The sequence below is a fragment of the Magallana gigas genome, chromosome 9, assembly GCF_963853765.1.
Source record: "Magallana gigas chromosome 9, xbMagGiga1.1, whole genome shotgun sequence".
NCBI classification, from domain to species: domain Eukaryota; kingdom Metazoa; phylum Mollusca; class Bivalvia; order Ostreida; family Ostreidae; genus Magallana; species Magallana gigas.
The window spans coordinates 38114026-38126409 of record NC_088861.1 but is presented as its reverse complement, the minus strand read 5'-3'; the positions used below and the strand labels follow the sequence as shown (position 1 = coordinate 38126409).

Genomic DNA, 12384 nt, shown 5'->3' with positions numbered 1-12384 from the left:
AATATTTTTGTTATTAATTGTCGTTTCTTATTTAAATAACATTTGTAAAAACTTTATATCCTATGAACATCTATGACCTTTCGCTTCGAAATGAGTTCAAACTTTGTTCCAGCAGCGTTATGAATTTAAACAAAAGTATTAAGTACATAGACTTAAAAACAGACGCTTAAAGTCTTTAACTCGTCCGAAGCTAATATGGAGACCCTTATGGTCTCTCAGAGATACAGATGGATATTTCTGTTTATCAAATTTATCTTTCTAATGGTTAAATTGCACAATTGCAATGGAGTTATGGTAAACATAACCCAGGTAGGACATAAATTAGATGTTCCCGGACAAATATTAACTGCTACGGGAAAGAAACAGTGTATTCGAGAATGTATGCGGCGGGGGGATTGCCTATCGGTCAATTATTGGAGGAGCCACCTACGATGTCAGCTGAACCCCTCCACAGTGGGACCGGGGGTGGTTCTAGTCCCGGATGTTTTGTGTGATTACATGGAGAAAATTGACCAACCTCAGGTACGTCTTATCACCAGAATAGAAATTTTAAAATTAAAATTTTCATATTTTTAAAAATCGTTGTTTCTTAGCTTTATTGAAAAAGTAAAATATACTTCAGTTATATTCGCTTAGAAAGCTTATGAACTTCTAGTTATCTAATGGGTGAAGAAATGAACGTAAATAAAATAGTATTTTGAACTGATAGCACAATCTCCATCTGCAACAGATATATTTTATTATACATTATATAAATAGTGCCTGTTTGGGAGGGTAACAGTTAAAATTGACACCCCGAGAAAACCATTGTCAACCGACGCGAAGCGGAGGTTGACAACGGTTTTCGAGGGGTGTGAATTTCAACTGTTATCCTTACGCGGATAATTTACGTGAAAATTTACATTAGTTACGCGGTACGCTAAAATTCGCCTAAAATACGTACGGTAAAAAATAAAACATTTAGTATAGAAAATTAAGCATCCGCGTATTGTTTGACAATAGAAAATGCGTACATAACCACTTTTACAGTAATGATTCTAAAAGCAGTTTAAAGGTTACTCTTGATGCTAAGAAAACGCGGAGAAATTTAAGTTACAATTGTTTTGGAGCTAATTAGAAATGTTAAGGTGGTTTATTCATACAGTCCATCTTAACTTATTAATGTACGTACAAGTAAATTTATATTTGAAATATAATCAGTTTTTAAACTGTTAAAATTACACAGTGCATTTATAAAATTCTTATAAAAGATAGTTAGATGCCGCGTTAGCCAATAACAGCCACATGGAGTTAATGGACAATGCCATACCGGTACGCGAGAAGACATTGTTATTGAAATAAAATGATGTTTTTATTATAATACTGATATGATTTTAAAATCACAAACGAGCAGTAATAATGAAAATATGTTGATCTCTGATGATTAAAGAAAATAATTTTATTTGAGTAATGAATTCAATATTTATTTGTTTTATACAATATACTGTGGAATCATTTAAATTCATGGGGCCAATTTTCGTGGAATATTCATGGGGATGTTATTTTGTGGATGCGAAGATTTTCATTTTCAGTAGGAAAACGAATTCTTTCTAAAATTGTTTTCACTGAGGATGTAAATTTGTGGGTGAGGGCTACCCACGAATATATGTACCACGAAAATTGAGCCACCACGAATTTTAATGATTTCACAGTAAAATGGTTTGAAACAGTTTACGCGTTATAAACTGTACAACTTTTACCAACCATTTAATATCGTATAAAACTAATAACGATTGAATTTATTACTTATTATTTATTTTTTTGCTAGAAATTATAGATATAAACAGTCATATGACCCTTAAAATGACATCAATTTGTACAAATGTCAAACGTAACGGCAGGTGGATTGATATGTTTTAAATTCGATGTTAGTCTTACTATGATGTAGCAGACCTTATTATTCGATAAATCAACATTCAGCCAATGAGAAAGCGCGTTACCACCAGAATTATGTTATAACAATTAACCCATAAGATCAGCTTTGAAAGAAAAATTATGATTTTCCTTGCATTATTAACAATTGTCCTAAAATACAAACAGAATTTAATGTAATTTAAATAAAATTTAAAGTTTTGGTTTTATAATGTTAATGTTGACCTTCTGCAGCGAGATTACACTTTTCATTCTTACGAAACTTTGCAAAGTTTAAATATCTTTATATTTAGACTTTCTTTGGGATATGCTTATCTTTAATTTTATCTTCAATAGTATTTTTGTTATCATTCATTGACTTCAATTAGTTATTTACAAAAATTAAGAACATATCTTTGAGACAATCAAGGTTTTAGTGTAGTCCTTCTGAGCGATACAATATACATGTAGGCCATTTAACAATGTTCATAGAATAAATAGTTGTTTAGTGAAATCTAGGTGGTCATGTTGCCTTGTAAATAGTAATTATATAATATTAGACGCAAATATATTTGAATTAGAAAAGTTAATGTTAGAAAATGGTTAAGGAAATCAATAGGTCGGATGCTAAATTGATGTTCAAACCTATTTATTGATGCAATGTCGATCAGTCCATCGGTATTTAATCACTGTATATGAAGAGCCGTATTAAATACCGACAGTTTTATTAATAATCTTGCAATGTTGATACCCAACATGGAAAAAAAGTTTTTGCTTTTAACATTCTTAATCCATTCAAAGTCAATTGAGCTTTTAAAAGCCTCCAGCGGTATTCGTACTCATGAGTTACAGATCCGTTGTGAAGCCTCTAACCTACTTCGCTACGCTGTTAGATGGCAATTTGGGAAAGGAAAACTTAAAAATTATACTTGATTTTATAGTTTGTTTCGATAAATATTACATACATCACAACATGGAAGTGTCCCATACCACCTAAAAGGCCTAACTGATATGTAGTATGTTCACAATTCAGTCTCCTTAGCATTTAAGAGCTTTTGTTTATTTTTACCTGTTTCTTTAGACTTCACACTTAATTGGATTAATCTATTTAAAAAAAAATAATTAACAGGACTTTATAAGTATCACGCAGCACGAAAATTAAAAAAAATGATTTGAAACACAAATTCTATACAATTAAAATATTTGTATTACATATTTCAGTGATTTTCAAATCGCTCTCTTTTCTTGTATGCTTTAAAAGTCGGTGAATTGAATTACCTTTTTGTAAACTACACAAGTGATGACAAGTTACATTAAAGGTAGACTTACAGTACCGATCAGACCAAACCTAACACCAGAGTAAATCTTAACCTGGTGATTTTACTCGCGATTTGCTTTGGAGATTCTCTTAAAACACTGAAATGTGAAGAACTTTTTTTGTTTTTAATATATTGTTGCCTGTTATTCCTATCCCTTGTATATTCCAAATACACATGTAGCGTCTGCCTCAGGGGTCTACCTCTGATCAGGGTATAAAGTTCTTGGTTTTATTTGGGTTTACTGTGAATAAAACCCCTAAGTAAACCCAGGGTTTATTTGCGATCAGTATGTAGGCTCTCTTATAAAGGGTATTGTCCGGATAAGTATTATCTTTACTTTTAAGTATTTTCTGAAACAATATATATCCTATTATTTTGAAATAACAAAGTAAACTTTGGAACTAAAATAAAATCAAATATTTGTAAAAAGTATACAATTCCACCTATTCAGCGCTCGTATGCATTATTCATATATTTAATTGTAAATATACGCAGCATGAACATATTGATGCCTTATTTAAAAAAAAAATTAAAAAAAAAACATAAGCACGGCAATTCTTCCAAGATTTTTTTGAAAGCAATGTAAACAGAACTACAGATAGCGAAGAAACCCCTAGTGTAACATGTTTGATACCTAAAGCCCATTTCACAATTGGCGCACGAGCAGAAGCGACCAAATATTCGTGCGACCGAAAAAAATAGATATGAATCGTTAATTGTTGCCACAATAATCGCATGTGAAAAAAGTATTCCTACGAATTTTGCACAATCTAAGCGAGCGTTGTTCGATATAAACGCATTGAATCTTGTGATATATCTTGCGTCTGTATACGACTGTCGTACAATGAAAGCAAGTGTTGAAAGATAATAAGATAGGAAGGCGCGAGAGACTACTAGGTGATCGGACGATTGAACGTGCGCCAATGGGATTGAACGTGCGAATATGCGTTCCATGGTACGAATGATCGTGCGAGTCAGAGGGGGTATATACACCGCCCATATTCAGTAGATATAGTTGAAAGCGAGAAAAATTACAGATTTGAGGCAGCATTTATTCAATATGATTATTCTATTATATCTGATTGGTCTAGAAAGTCACGTGACAGGGCGATGTCATAAGAATGAAAAACCCGATATGAGCATGCGATGTAGACAAATATGATTAAATCAAAACTATTGAATCATTATGATTCTCTTTATATCTCAGAACCAACTTAACTATCTATGATTTATGAAAGAAAAGTCAAACAGTTACATGAAAAATCAAACAATCACGACGTTAATGTTGCGACTGTTGAAAAGTCAAACATTATTAGAAATCAACGTATTTTGTGTAATCATATGTTGCTTGGTATAATAAAACATTTATTACATTAATGTTCAGGGAATATGAAGATTTATTCCCCAGAAGAAAACCCAATTTTTTTCGGGCAAAGCCCTCGGAAAATATGATGTTTCTTGAGAAAATAAATCTTCATACATGTATTTCCCTCACCATCATGCAACAAATGTATATTGTAAATTTTTTTCTTAAACAGAGACTATATGCAACGGAATATATATACTAGTAGCAAAGCATGGCATAATGAGGCTGATAATTCGTGCAATGATAGTAAAACGTTGCAAGGTTACATGAGACACGTTGAGCAACAGTCTCACGGTCGCAAAACAGACGAATAAACACCAGCGATTTATTATACGATCTTTATAAATCGTGTAACACTCTTACGAGTACACAAAACGTTGTAAAACGTTCATACTAATGTTCATGCGTTGCACTGCCATAATTTGGATCGCGTTCGGTCTCGTCTGAATAGTGTGCATGTCCACTATTCAGAGGAGACTTGATGCGACCAGTAAAACGTATGCAACGAATGCGAGAGCTCGTGCAACATAAGCGAGGGCTCGTGCAACGTATGCGAGAGCTCGTGCGAAACTCAAAAATTTCGATTGCAAAGTGGTGTAAAGTGGTCGTGCGCCAATTGTGAAAGGGGCTTAATATCAAGTATTTGTAGTTACCCAGCTAATTTCTTTAAAACAATCAAGAAACGCATTGTCAACAATTTTTATAATTTCGCTTCGAATATTATAGACTGATGGTTCGAAAAGCTGGTCAAAAGTTTAGAATGCGACTTCATTTGATGATACATGTATCAACGTAATGTATTTACATATAATATATGTAGTGCTAAATACTGTTCAGTAGAGGAGTTGATAACAGATTTTTTACGGTATACATGTATCAGATCCACTATCAAGTTTAACAAAGGATAAAAAACACTTTAAAAATGTTTAATAATAAGATGCTGTCAGTGGCATAAATGCAAGAACAAATTCAGAAGATAAAATGACAAATTGATGAGAGATTCTATTCACACCAAAGAAAACCCGGTTTTCTGTCACACTGAAAACACTGTCACACTTTTCTCTTGTTTTTACTCAGAAAATGATGTAAGGTCGCCTGAGTCAGTCTAATGAACTATTCTAATTAGTCCTTGTCTGTCGTCGTGGACCATCCGTTAACAATTTTAGATTTTTTACTTCTTATTATTTTTTTTTTGTTTAAAGCATTTCTAGGATAAAAGGAAACTAAATTCATGTCTTTATCAATGTTTCCCTTCTTAGGATTGATGTTTTTATACATTAAATACATAAAATAAAACGGGGTAACAGCAGAGGAGTCTCGTTTTTTTTGTTTTTTTCTGGGAGGGGGGGGGGGGGGGGGTGGACTCCAAAATAAAAGTTAAAATGCATAAAAAAATTTCTGAAGCAGGTTCACCTATCGGCTAAGGTATTCTCAAGGTCTTGGGGCATTTTGTATTTTCTAGGAACTCATTCCTGCTGCCTGTCCGTCCGCATCATGCTCTTTAAGATGTACGGTGTTATCCAGTGGGGCTCCAACTTGTGTATCTGATCCAATCACACGTACGTACTTTTAATTAAAAATACATACAGGTTTTTGTAGCAGTTAGAGATAGTTGACGATTTAAAACGTGTCTTTCTACACAATCGATTTAGTCGACGGATCAATTTAAATTCCTATCTCCAACAAGAAAAAACCCAAATCGACCAGTTTATAGCATCAACATATGTGTATTAATGAATTACTAAAAAACTGTTTTTCTCTGTTTGTATTGTCATTATATATACTGTGTTCCGTTTTATGGAATTAATTTTGGACACATTTTAAAATAAGATTTTTTATTATGCTTGTCTGCCACTTACATGAAATTATACATAAAATTATATACTCATAAAATACATATAATGATACATAAGAACACACAGCATTTAGTTTTTGATATTTGCGAAATATTTAACGAGAGACAATGAAATGTCCGAATTTGTTTTGTTTTAAAATTTATATGCCAATGTTATTGCACATTTTCCTAAAACAATTTAAACATAAATATAAGACATTTGTCTTTTAACTTTTTTATAATGGCGGTCAATATTGGCGGTTAATACTTTCCGCCATTTAAAGTCATGTCCTCAGAGGTTTGTTCATGTTATTTCATTTCTTTTTATTCAATCCCAGGTTTTTAAATTCAATAGAAATCGTGATAATATTGATAAAAAGATTCGAAAATTTATGTTAGTTCTGCAATTAGTCATTTTAATTTATATTCTTTGCATCTTATCTGGATTCCTTTGACGTAAATAACCAATTGATGTCACACAGTTAAACATATATTATTCATGCTACCCACGTACTCTCGTAGATATCTTCTTTGTTCACATCTTTCCATTCGTTAATCTGCTAAAAATTAAACACCTTAAAGGCATGCTTATTTTAGATTTGAAATCCTTTCTCTCACTCTCTCCCTCTCTCTGCAGCCCCAGCTGTAGAGTGTCCTTCAGATTTCACCTGGAATCCCACAGTCAGCCTATGCTATAACGTCATCGAGGCCCCGATGCTGTGGCAGGACTGCAAGACACACTGCGAGGCTCTAGGAGCGAGGCTAGCCATCCTAGACACGCCTGCCAAACTCGACGTTCTCTTAAGTGGTTCGCATTTGTTTACATTTCAGAACTTTTTTTTAGAGTGAATATGATTCTAATGTTTGCTTAATAAAAATTACTGAATATATTAATATATTTTTGCATAAGATAAGGCAGTTTATGCAAAGCTGTTTATCCAAAAGCGTAAATTGTCAAATATACATTTAACATGTAGTTCGTCAGGATACAAACTTAAGAGAAACTCATTTCTTTTTATAATTTATTTCTTTTTTCAAGTTCCTCCATGCGTTGCTTTGACATAAATTATATTGCATTAAATCTTCGTCTGATATCGTACTATTTAGTGGTCCAATAGTCTTGGCCAATTTTAGACTGCATTGATGTTAAGAAAAAAAAAACCTCTTTATAAAAAATAAATGAATAGACAGATGACTGTTAACCTTAATCAAAAGAAAAAAACATGTTTATTACTCCTGCCACAAAAAAAACCAAAAAAACAAAACAAAAAAGAAACAAAACAAAAAACAACAACTTAACCTGCCTTTTATACATACCACACTGATTCAGTTAAACTAGCAGCATCGATGAAACTGGAATTTTTTTTTCTAGCCAAATGATTCGAGAGTAAACATGTTGCTAAAAATTGAAAGTGTACCTGTAATTAAAAATTGAAATCATATTTGTAGTTGAAGCAATTTAGAATTCCTTTCTAATGTAAAGGCTCCTTGACTAAAAAAATCAGCAAAACTAAACACATGACTATACATCATAAATAAAATAACTACAATGTAGCAATCAAAATGTAGCACAAAAACGGGTCCTTTAAAGAACTCGGTAAAAAGATATCAATTTTTTTTTTAGATTATAATGCAGGATCTTTATTCAGTGTTCAATACTTTATCGGAGCATCATATAACAACATCACTTCGGACTGGAGGTGGGTGGATGGCCTTGCTATCGACCCTTGGTTCCTGACGTCATATCCTGTGACTGGCTCATCTGGAGTCTGTCTGGTATGGAACGATGTCGACTTGCTCAATCAATATTCTTGTAGTTTAACGCAACCTTTTATCTGTGAAAAGGCGGGTGTTACACAGGGACCAATAACAACAACTTCTGTGATTCCAACAACAACTACACTGATTTCAACAACAATGATTTCGACAACATCAACGGTAGCAACAACTATAATCCCATCAACAACTACGACTCCAACCACAACATTAACAACACCAATTTTATCAACAACGATTCTAACAACAACACCGATTTCAACAACAATTCTAACAACAACAACTACAACAACAATAAGTCCAACAATAACGTCAACAACAATGCCAACAACAACAGCGGTACCAACGACAACCCTTGCACCAACGTCATCGCCATGCCCTAGTCCATATATATGGAAACCTGCTGTCTCCTTGTGCTACAAGAATTATGAGGACACCGAAAAATGGCCGGATGCAAAAACCATGTGCACAGGATATGGTGCACGTTTGGCCATCCTGGATACTGCTGCTAAGTTGAGCAGCGTTCTTGATGGTAAATCTAGTAAAATTCTTCCTTCAAATGATTTAAAACAGTATAATATAATCGCTTACCTCGTAAGGCTATATTCATTAGAATCTTATTTTCAGCTAAACCAATAACATTTATTTTATATATGTACCGAGATGCATTCTTGTTGCTTCAAGATACATTCTTCTTGCTTCTGCGGTTCAATAGAAACTTGTTTTAAGGGTAATTGACATTGTGATAGAATATACCCCTAACTTGGATATTAAATTTTTCATATCAATTATTAAACATAGATCGATGTTCATAAGCATTCATTGAAGAATACAAAGCTTTTTTGCATCATGAAAAGCCTCAGAGCATAAATGCGTTTTATTTTCCTTATCTCCGACTAACGCCATATTTGTTTTCGATTATTTTGATACAGTCACTGCTACACTTAAACCTTATACATGTAAAACCATAAACATTATTCATGTCTCACAGCATTCTGATAATTCATTCACCCAAATACGCTACATTTGACGAAAAGATTTGTTTCAAAACGCGTTTTCGAAGAAAATATAACAAGCACTTCACTGATAATGCATATTCAATGAAAAATCAATAAAAGCAGATCCAGGTATAAGTATATATCTTGCAGTGGCGTCGGAAGCAAATTGAATGTGGAGGTGGAAGGGTGGGCAAGACTAAACATAGGAAATCGTTCCCGAAATAAAAATTCCAAAAAAAAAATAAATCCTCAAATCATGAAATTTCCGGGGGGGGGGGGGTTACTTATGACTCCAATTTTCAATAATTTAATTATGGTTGTAACGCGGCATTTGATTGGATAGAAAAATTTAGTTAAATTTGTATAACCTGGTTTGCACGTCACAAGACACGTCACAATGCACCAACGTACTAATTCACTTGACGTTACGTTTGAATTTTGAACAGATTTATATCATTTTTAAAAGTAAAACGGACTCAATTTGTACAGCAAATTCCAGAAAATTAAATTATAAGGAATGAACTCAATATCTACCCAAGTTATACTCGTATAACCTGGGTTGGAGCAATTTACGCTTTTTTATAATCCGCTTCGCGGATTATAAAGCGTAAATTGCCCCAACCCAGGTTATACGAGTATAACTTGGGTAGACATTGAGTTCATTTCTTAAATATCACTATTGATATTTAAATCTTTTTAATGTAATGCAAGAAAAAGTTGGGGGATGGGGGCCCGCGCCACTCCCTGATGCTATGTGCCTAATGGCTAGGACTACCTTCCTATTTGGAGGGGGGGGGGGGAGGTGCGCTAAACCCCCCCCCCCCCCCCCCCCCCCCCCCGGTTTCGACGCCAATGTCCTGGTACATGTAGCAAAAGTTAACCAATCAAAAGTTAAGTGGCAACCAATAGACCTATTTTTGTCAGCTTTAAAATGTACTATGATAATAGGCAATAATTTTAATTTCATTTAAGATAAAGTTAAAAAAAATGCTTTAATATATAATGTACAAAGCTGCCATTTATACAAGCATACAATCCATCATAAATTTACCATTCTGCCTTTCAGATTATAATGCATCTTTGCTTAATAACACGGAATACCACATCGGCGCTCAGTATGTATATGGGATCGGCTGGCAATGGGTAGATGGCACCGCCGTGGATCCGACATTTTTGTCGAACTATGGCATTACCAACGTCTCAGGCGATTGCCTTGTTTGGACTTACGCATCACTGGTTATTCAGGACAAGTGCGATGCTTCGGAGAAATTCCTTTGTGACATTAGTGTTTAAAAAATCAAATGAAAGACAAGGTTTAAATATATTTTCTGGGACATAAGTGTGCAGACAATAAAAAAATATATTCGGTGTATAGTAGAAAATCAAAATTCTCCTTGATCAATTTATTCTGTGATGTGATTATAGGCAATAAAATGTCATCAGTGTATTTGATTTTATTACTTGTACATGTAGGTTTGCTACTGACTGATTAAGGAAAAACTATCGGGTTGGTAGATTTCATAGGCGGGCCGGAAGAAGTCAAGCCGAGTCGTTGGTTCTGAGATTGATCAACCCGATGTATTTATTTTCGTAGGAAGTCAGTAACAAAACTAATAAGTGCTTTGTTTTCATGAGGGCTTTCAAGTAAGATATTGACTCACAAAAAGCTATTATCTACGCAAGTCCATATAAAAGGTGTCCTACACTTCGTCGGCTTTTTTTTTACAGTCGAGCTTTTAACAATTATCTTTCTCACTTTTCAAACAGTCTTTGAATATCTTTGCTGCACTACTTATTAACCTTTAATGTTTTGTTTGTATTTAATTTTGAACGTTTTCTCTTTTTCCTTCGCAGAGGTTTGAGCAAATCTTGAGGCTTTAGACACAACAAAGTGACGTAGGTTAAAAGGACAGTAACTCTTATTTAAAAGAAGGTATACGCTAAATACTTTGTATATTCATTAATATAAAGTATCGAGATCAGTAGGCGAAGCGTCGGCCATATTGCCGAATAATACATCCTACCAGTCGGACGTAAATATATTCAACAGTCACGCGCCTTGTTTTAACCAATGAAAGTGTGACTTTTCAGTTCGAGGGAACCAATTAATAGTAGACAGACTCTATAATCTGTGACAAAATTGAAATATAAAACTATCCGATAAATAAAAAAAAATATTTTGTGACTGTATAGACATTTAAATTAAAGATAAAAACATTTTTATTACGGGGCACATTCTCTCCCGTACAGGACTAACACTGGACCAACCGTGAGCTTATTCTCTTGTTGTTGGACCCAGCCTCATGAAACCTCCAACAAGCCAACACGCGTTTTGGTTTTCAGACTTTTATCTAGAATTGACATGAAATATACTTTTACTTGCATCAGCACCGAAGGTCTGATTCCAACTGACCATAATTTACAATTCAGAATGATATATAATGAACAACTGAACAACACAATAAAGGATTGATATAATAAGTACAGATGTAAGCTTAGTTATCAAACAGCTATTGATCGAGTAAATCATGACATTTTACATAAAATGATTATTAAGATGTAAGATGAAGTGTCAATAAACAAAAACAGAAGTCAATTAAAAGATAAGCTGTCCATCACTGATTGTGCCTCAGGTGGGATTAAGGCTGCGTGAAATTAGAAACGTTTTTACAACAGTTGCTGAAATAGAGGGAAAGATTTTGTAACAATTAACAAAAAGTCCGGAAAAAAATTAATTTACACAATAATTAAAAACAGTTAGAAAGACTGAATGTCATACCGTGACACATTTCATATATTCACAAGATAGAAAAAATTGCTTTATTTGTGTAATGATAAATAATGACATATGATAAACGTATAAACTTATAAGCAAACGATTGGAAATATTATATGGATGTTGTTGGTACACCGGCAATGAAATGATCGAAAAATTATACACTCCATGACTGAATAAAGACAATCAATTTTTAAGCTACTATTACTCTATTAATTATTTGTTTATTTAAAATTATTAGGACCAAACTTTAAAAAAATCATACAGATTAATATATTGTATTAATAGTCTTACGGCGCATGGCTCAAAATACCATTTAAATTAATAAACAGTCATCGCTTCTAAAAAAAAGAATATTATAGAAACATTCGTTATACTGTATTAGTTTTGTGCCCTTCTGCTTTCTGTTCTAAACGATACCCCAA

At 33.4% G+C, this 12384-nt stretch overlaps 1 protein-coding gene across 1 annotated transcript; it reads left to right on the top strand.

Moving 5' to 3' along the window:
• Nucleotides 1-112: 112 nt before the first annotated feature.
• LOC105320266 (uncharacterized) lies at nucleotides 113-10606 on the top strand. The gene is made up of 5 exons (XM_034477604.2): nucleotides 113-522; nucleotides 6038-6134; nucleotides 7047-7217; nucleotides 8034-8717; nucleotides 10250-10606. The coding sequence occupies exons 1-5, from the start codon at nucleotides 196-198 to the stop codon at nucleotides 10474-10476; spliced, it is 1506 nt and encodes a 501-aa protein (XP_034333495.2). The 5' UTR covers nucleotides 113-195; the 3' UTR covers nucleotides 10477-10606.
• Nucleotides 10607-12384: the final 1778 nt, after the last annotated feature.

Coding starts and splice junctions, on each gene's coding strand:
- LOC105320266 (XM_034477604.2), top strand. CDS start 196: ATGGAGACCCTTATGGTCTCTCAGAGATACAGATGGATATTTCTGTTT. Junction 523..6,037: donor AGAAAATTGACCAACCTCAG/GTACGTCTTATC, acceptor TGTATTTTCTAG/GAACTCATTCCTGCTGCCTG. Junction 6,135..7,046: donor TGTATCTGATCCAATCACAC/GTACGTACTTTT, acceptor CTCTCTCTGCAG/CCCCAGCTGTAGAGTGTCCT.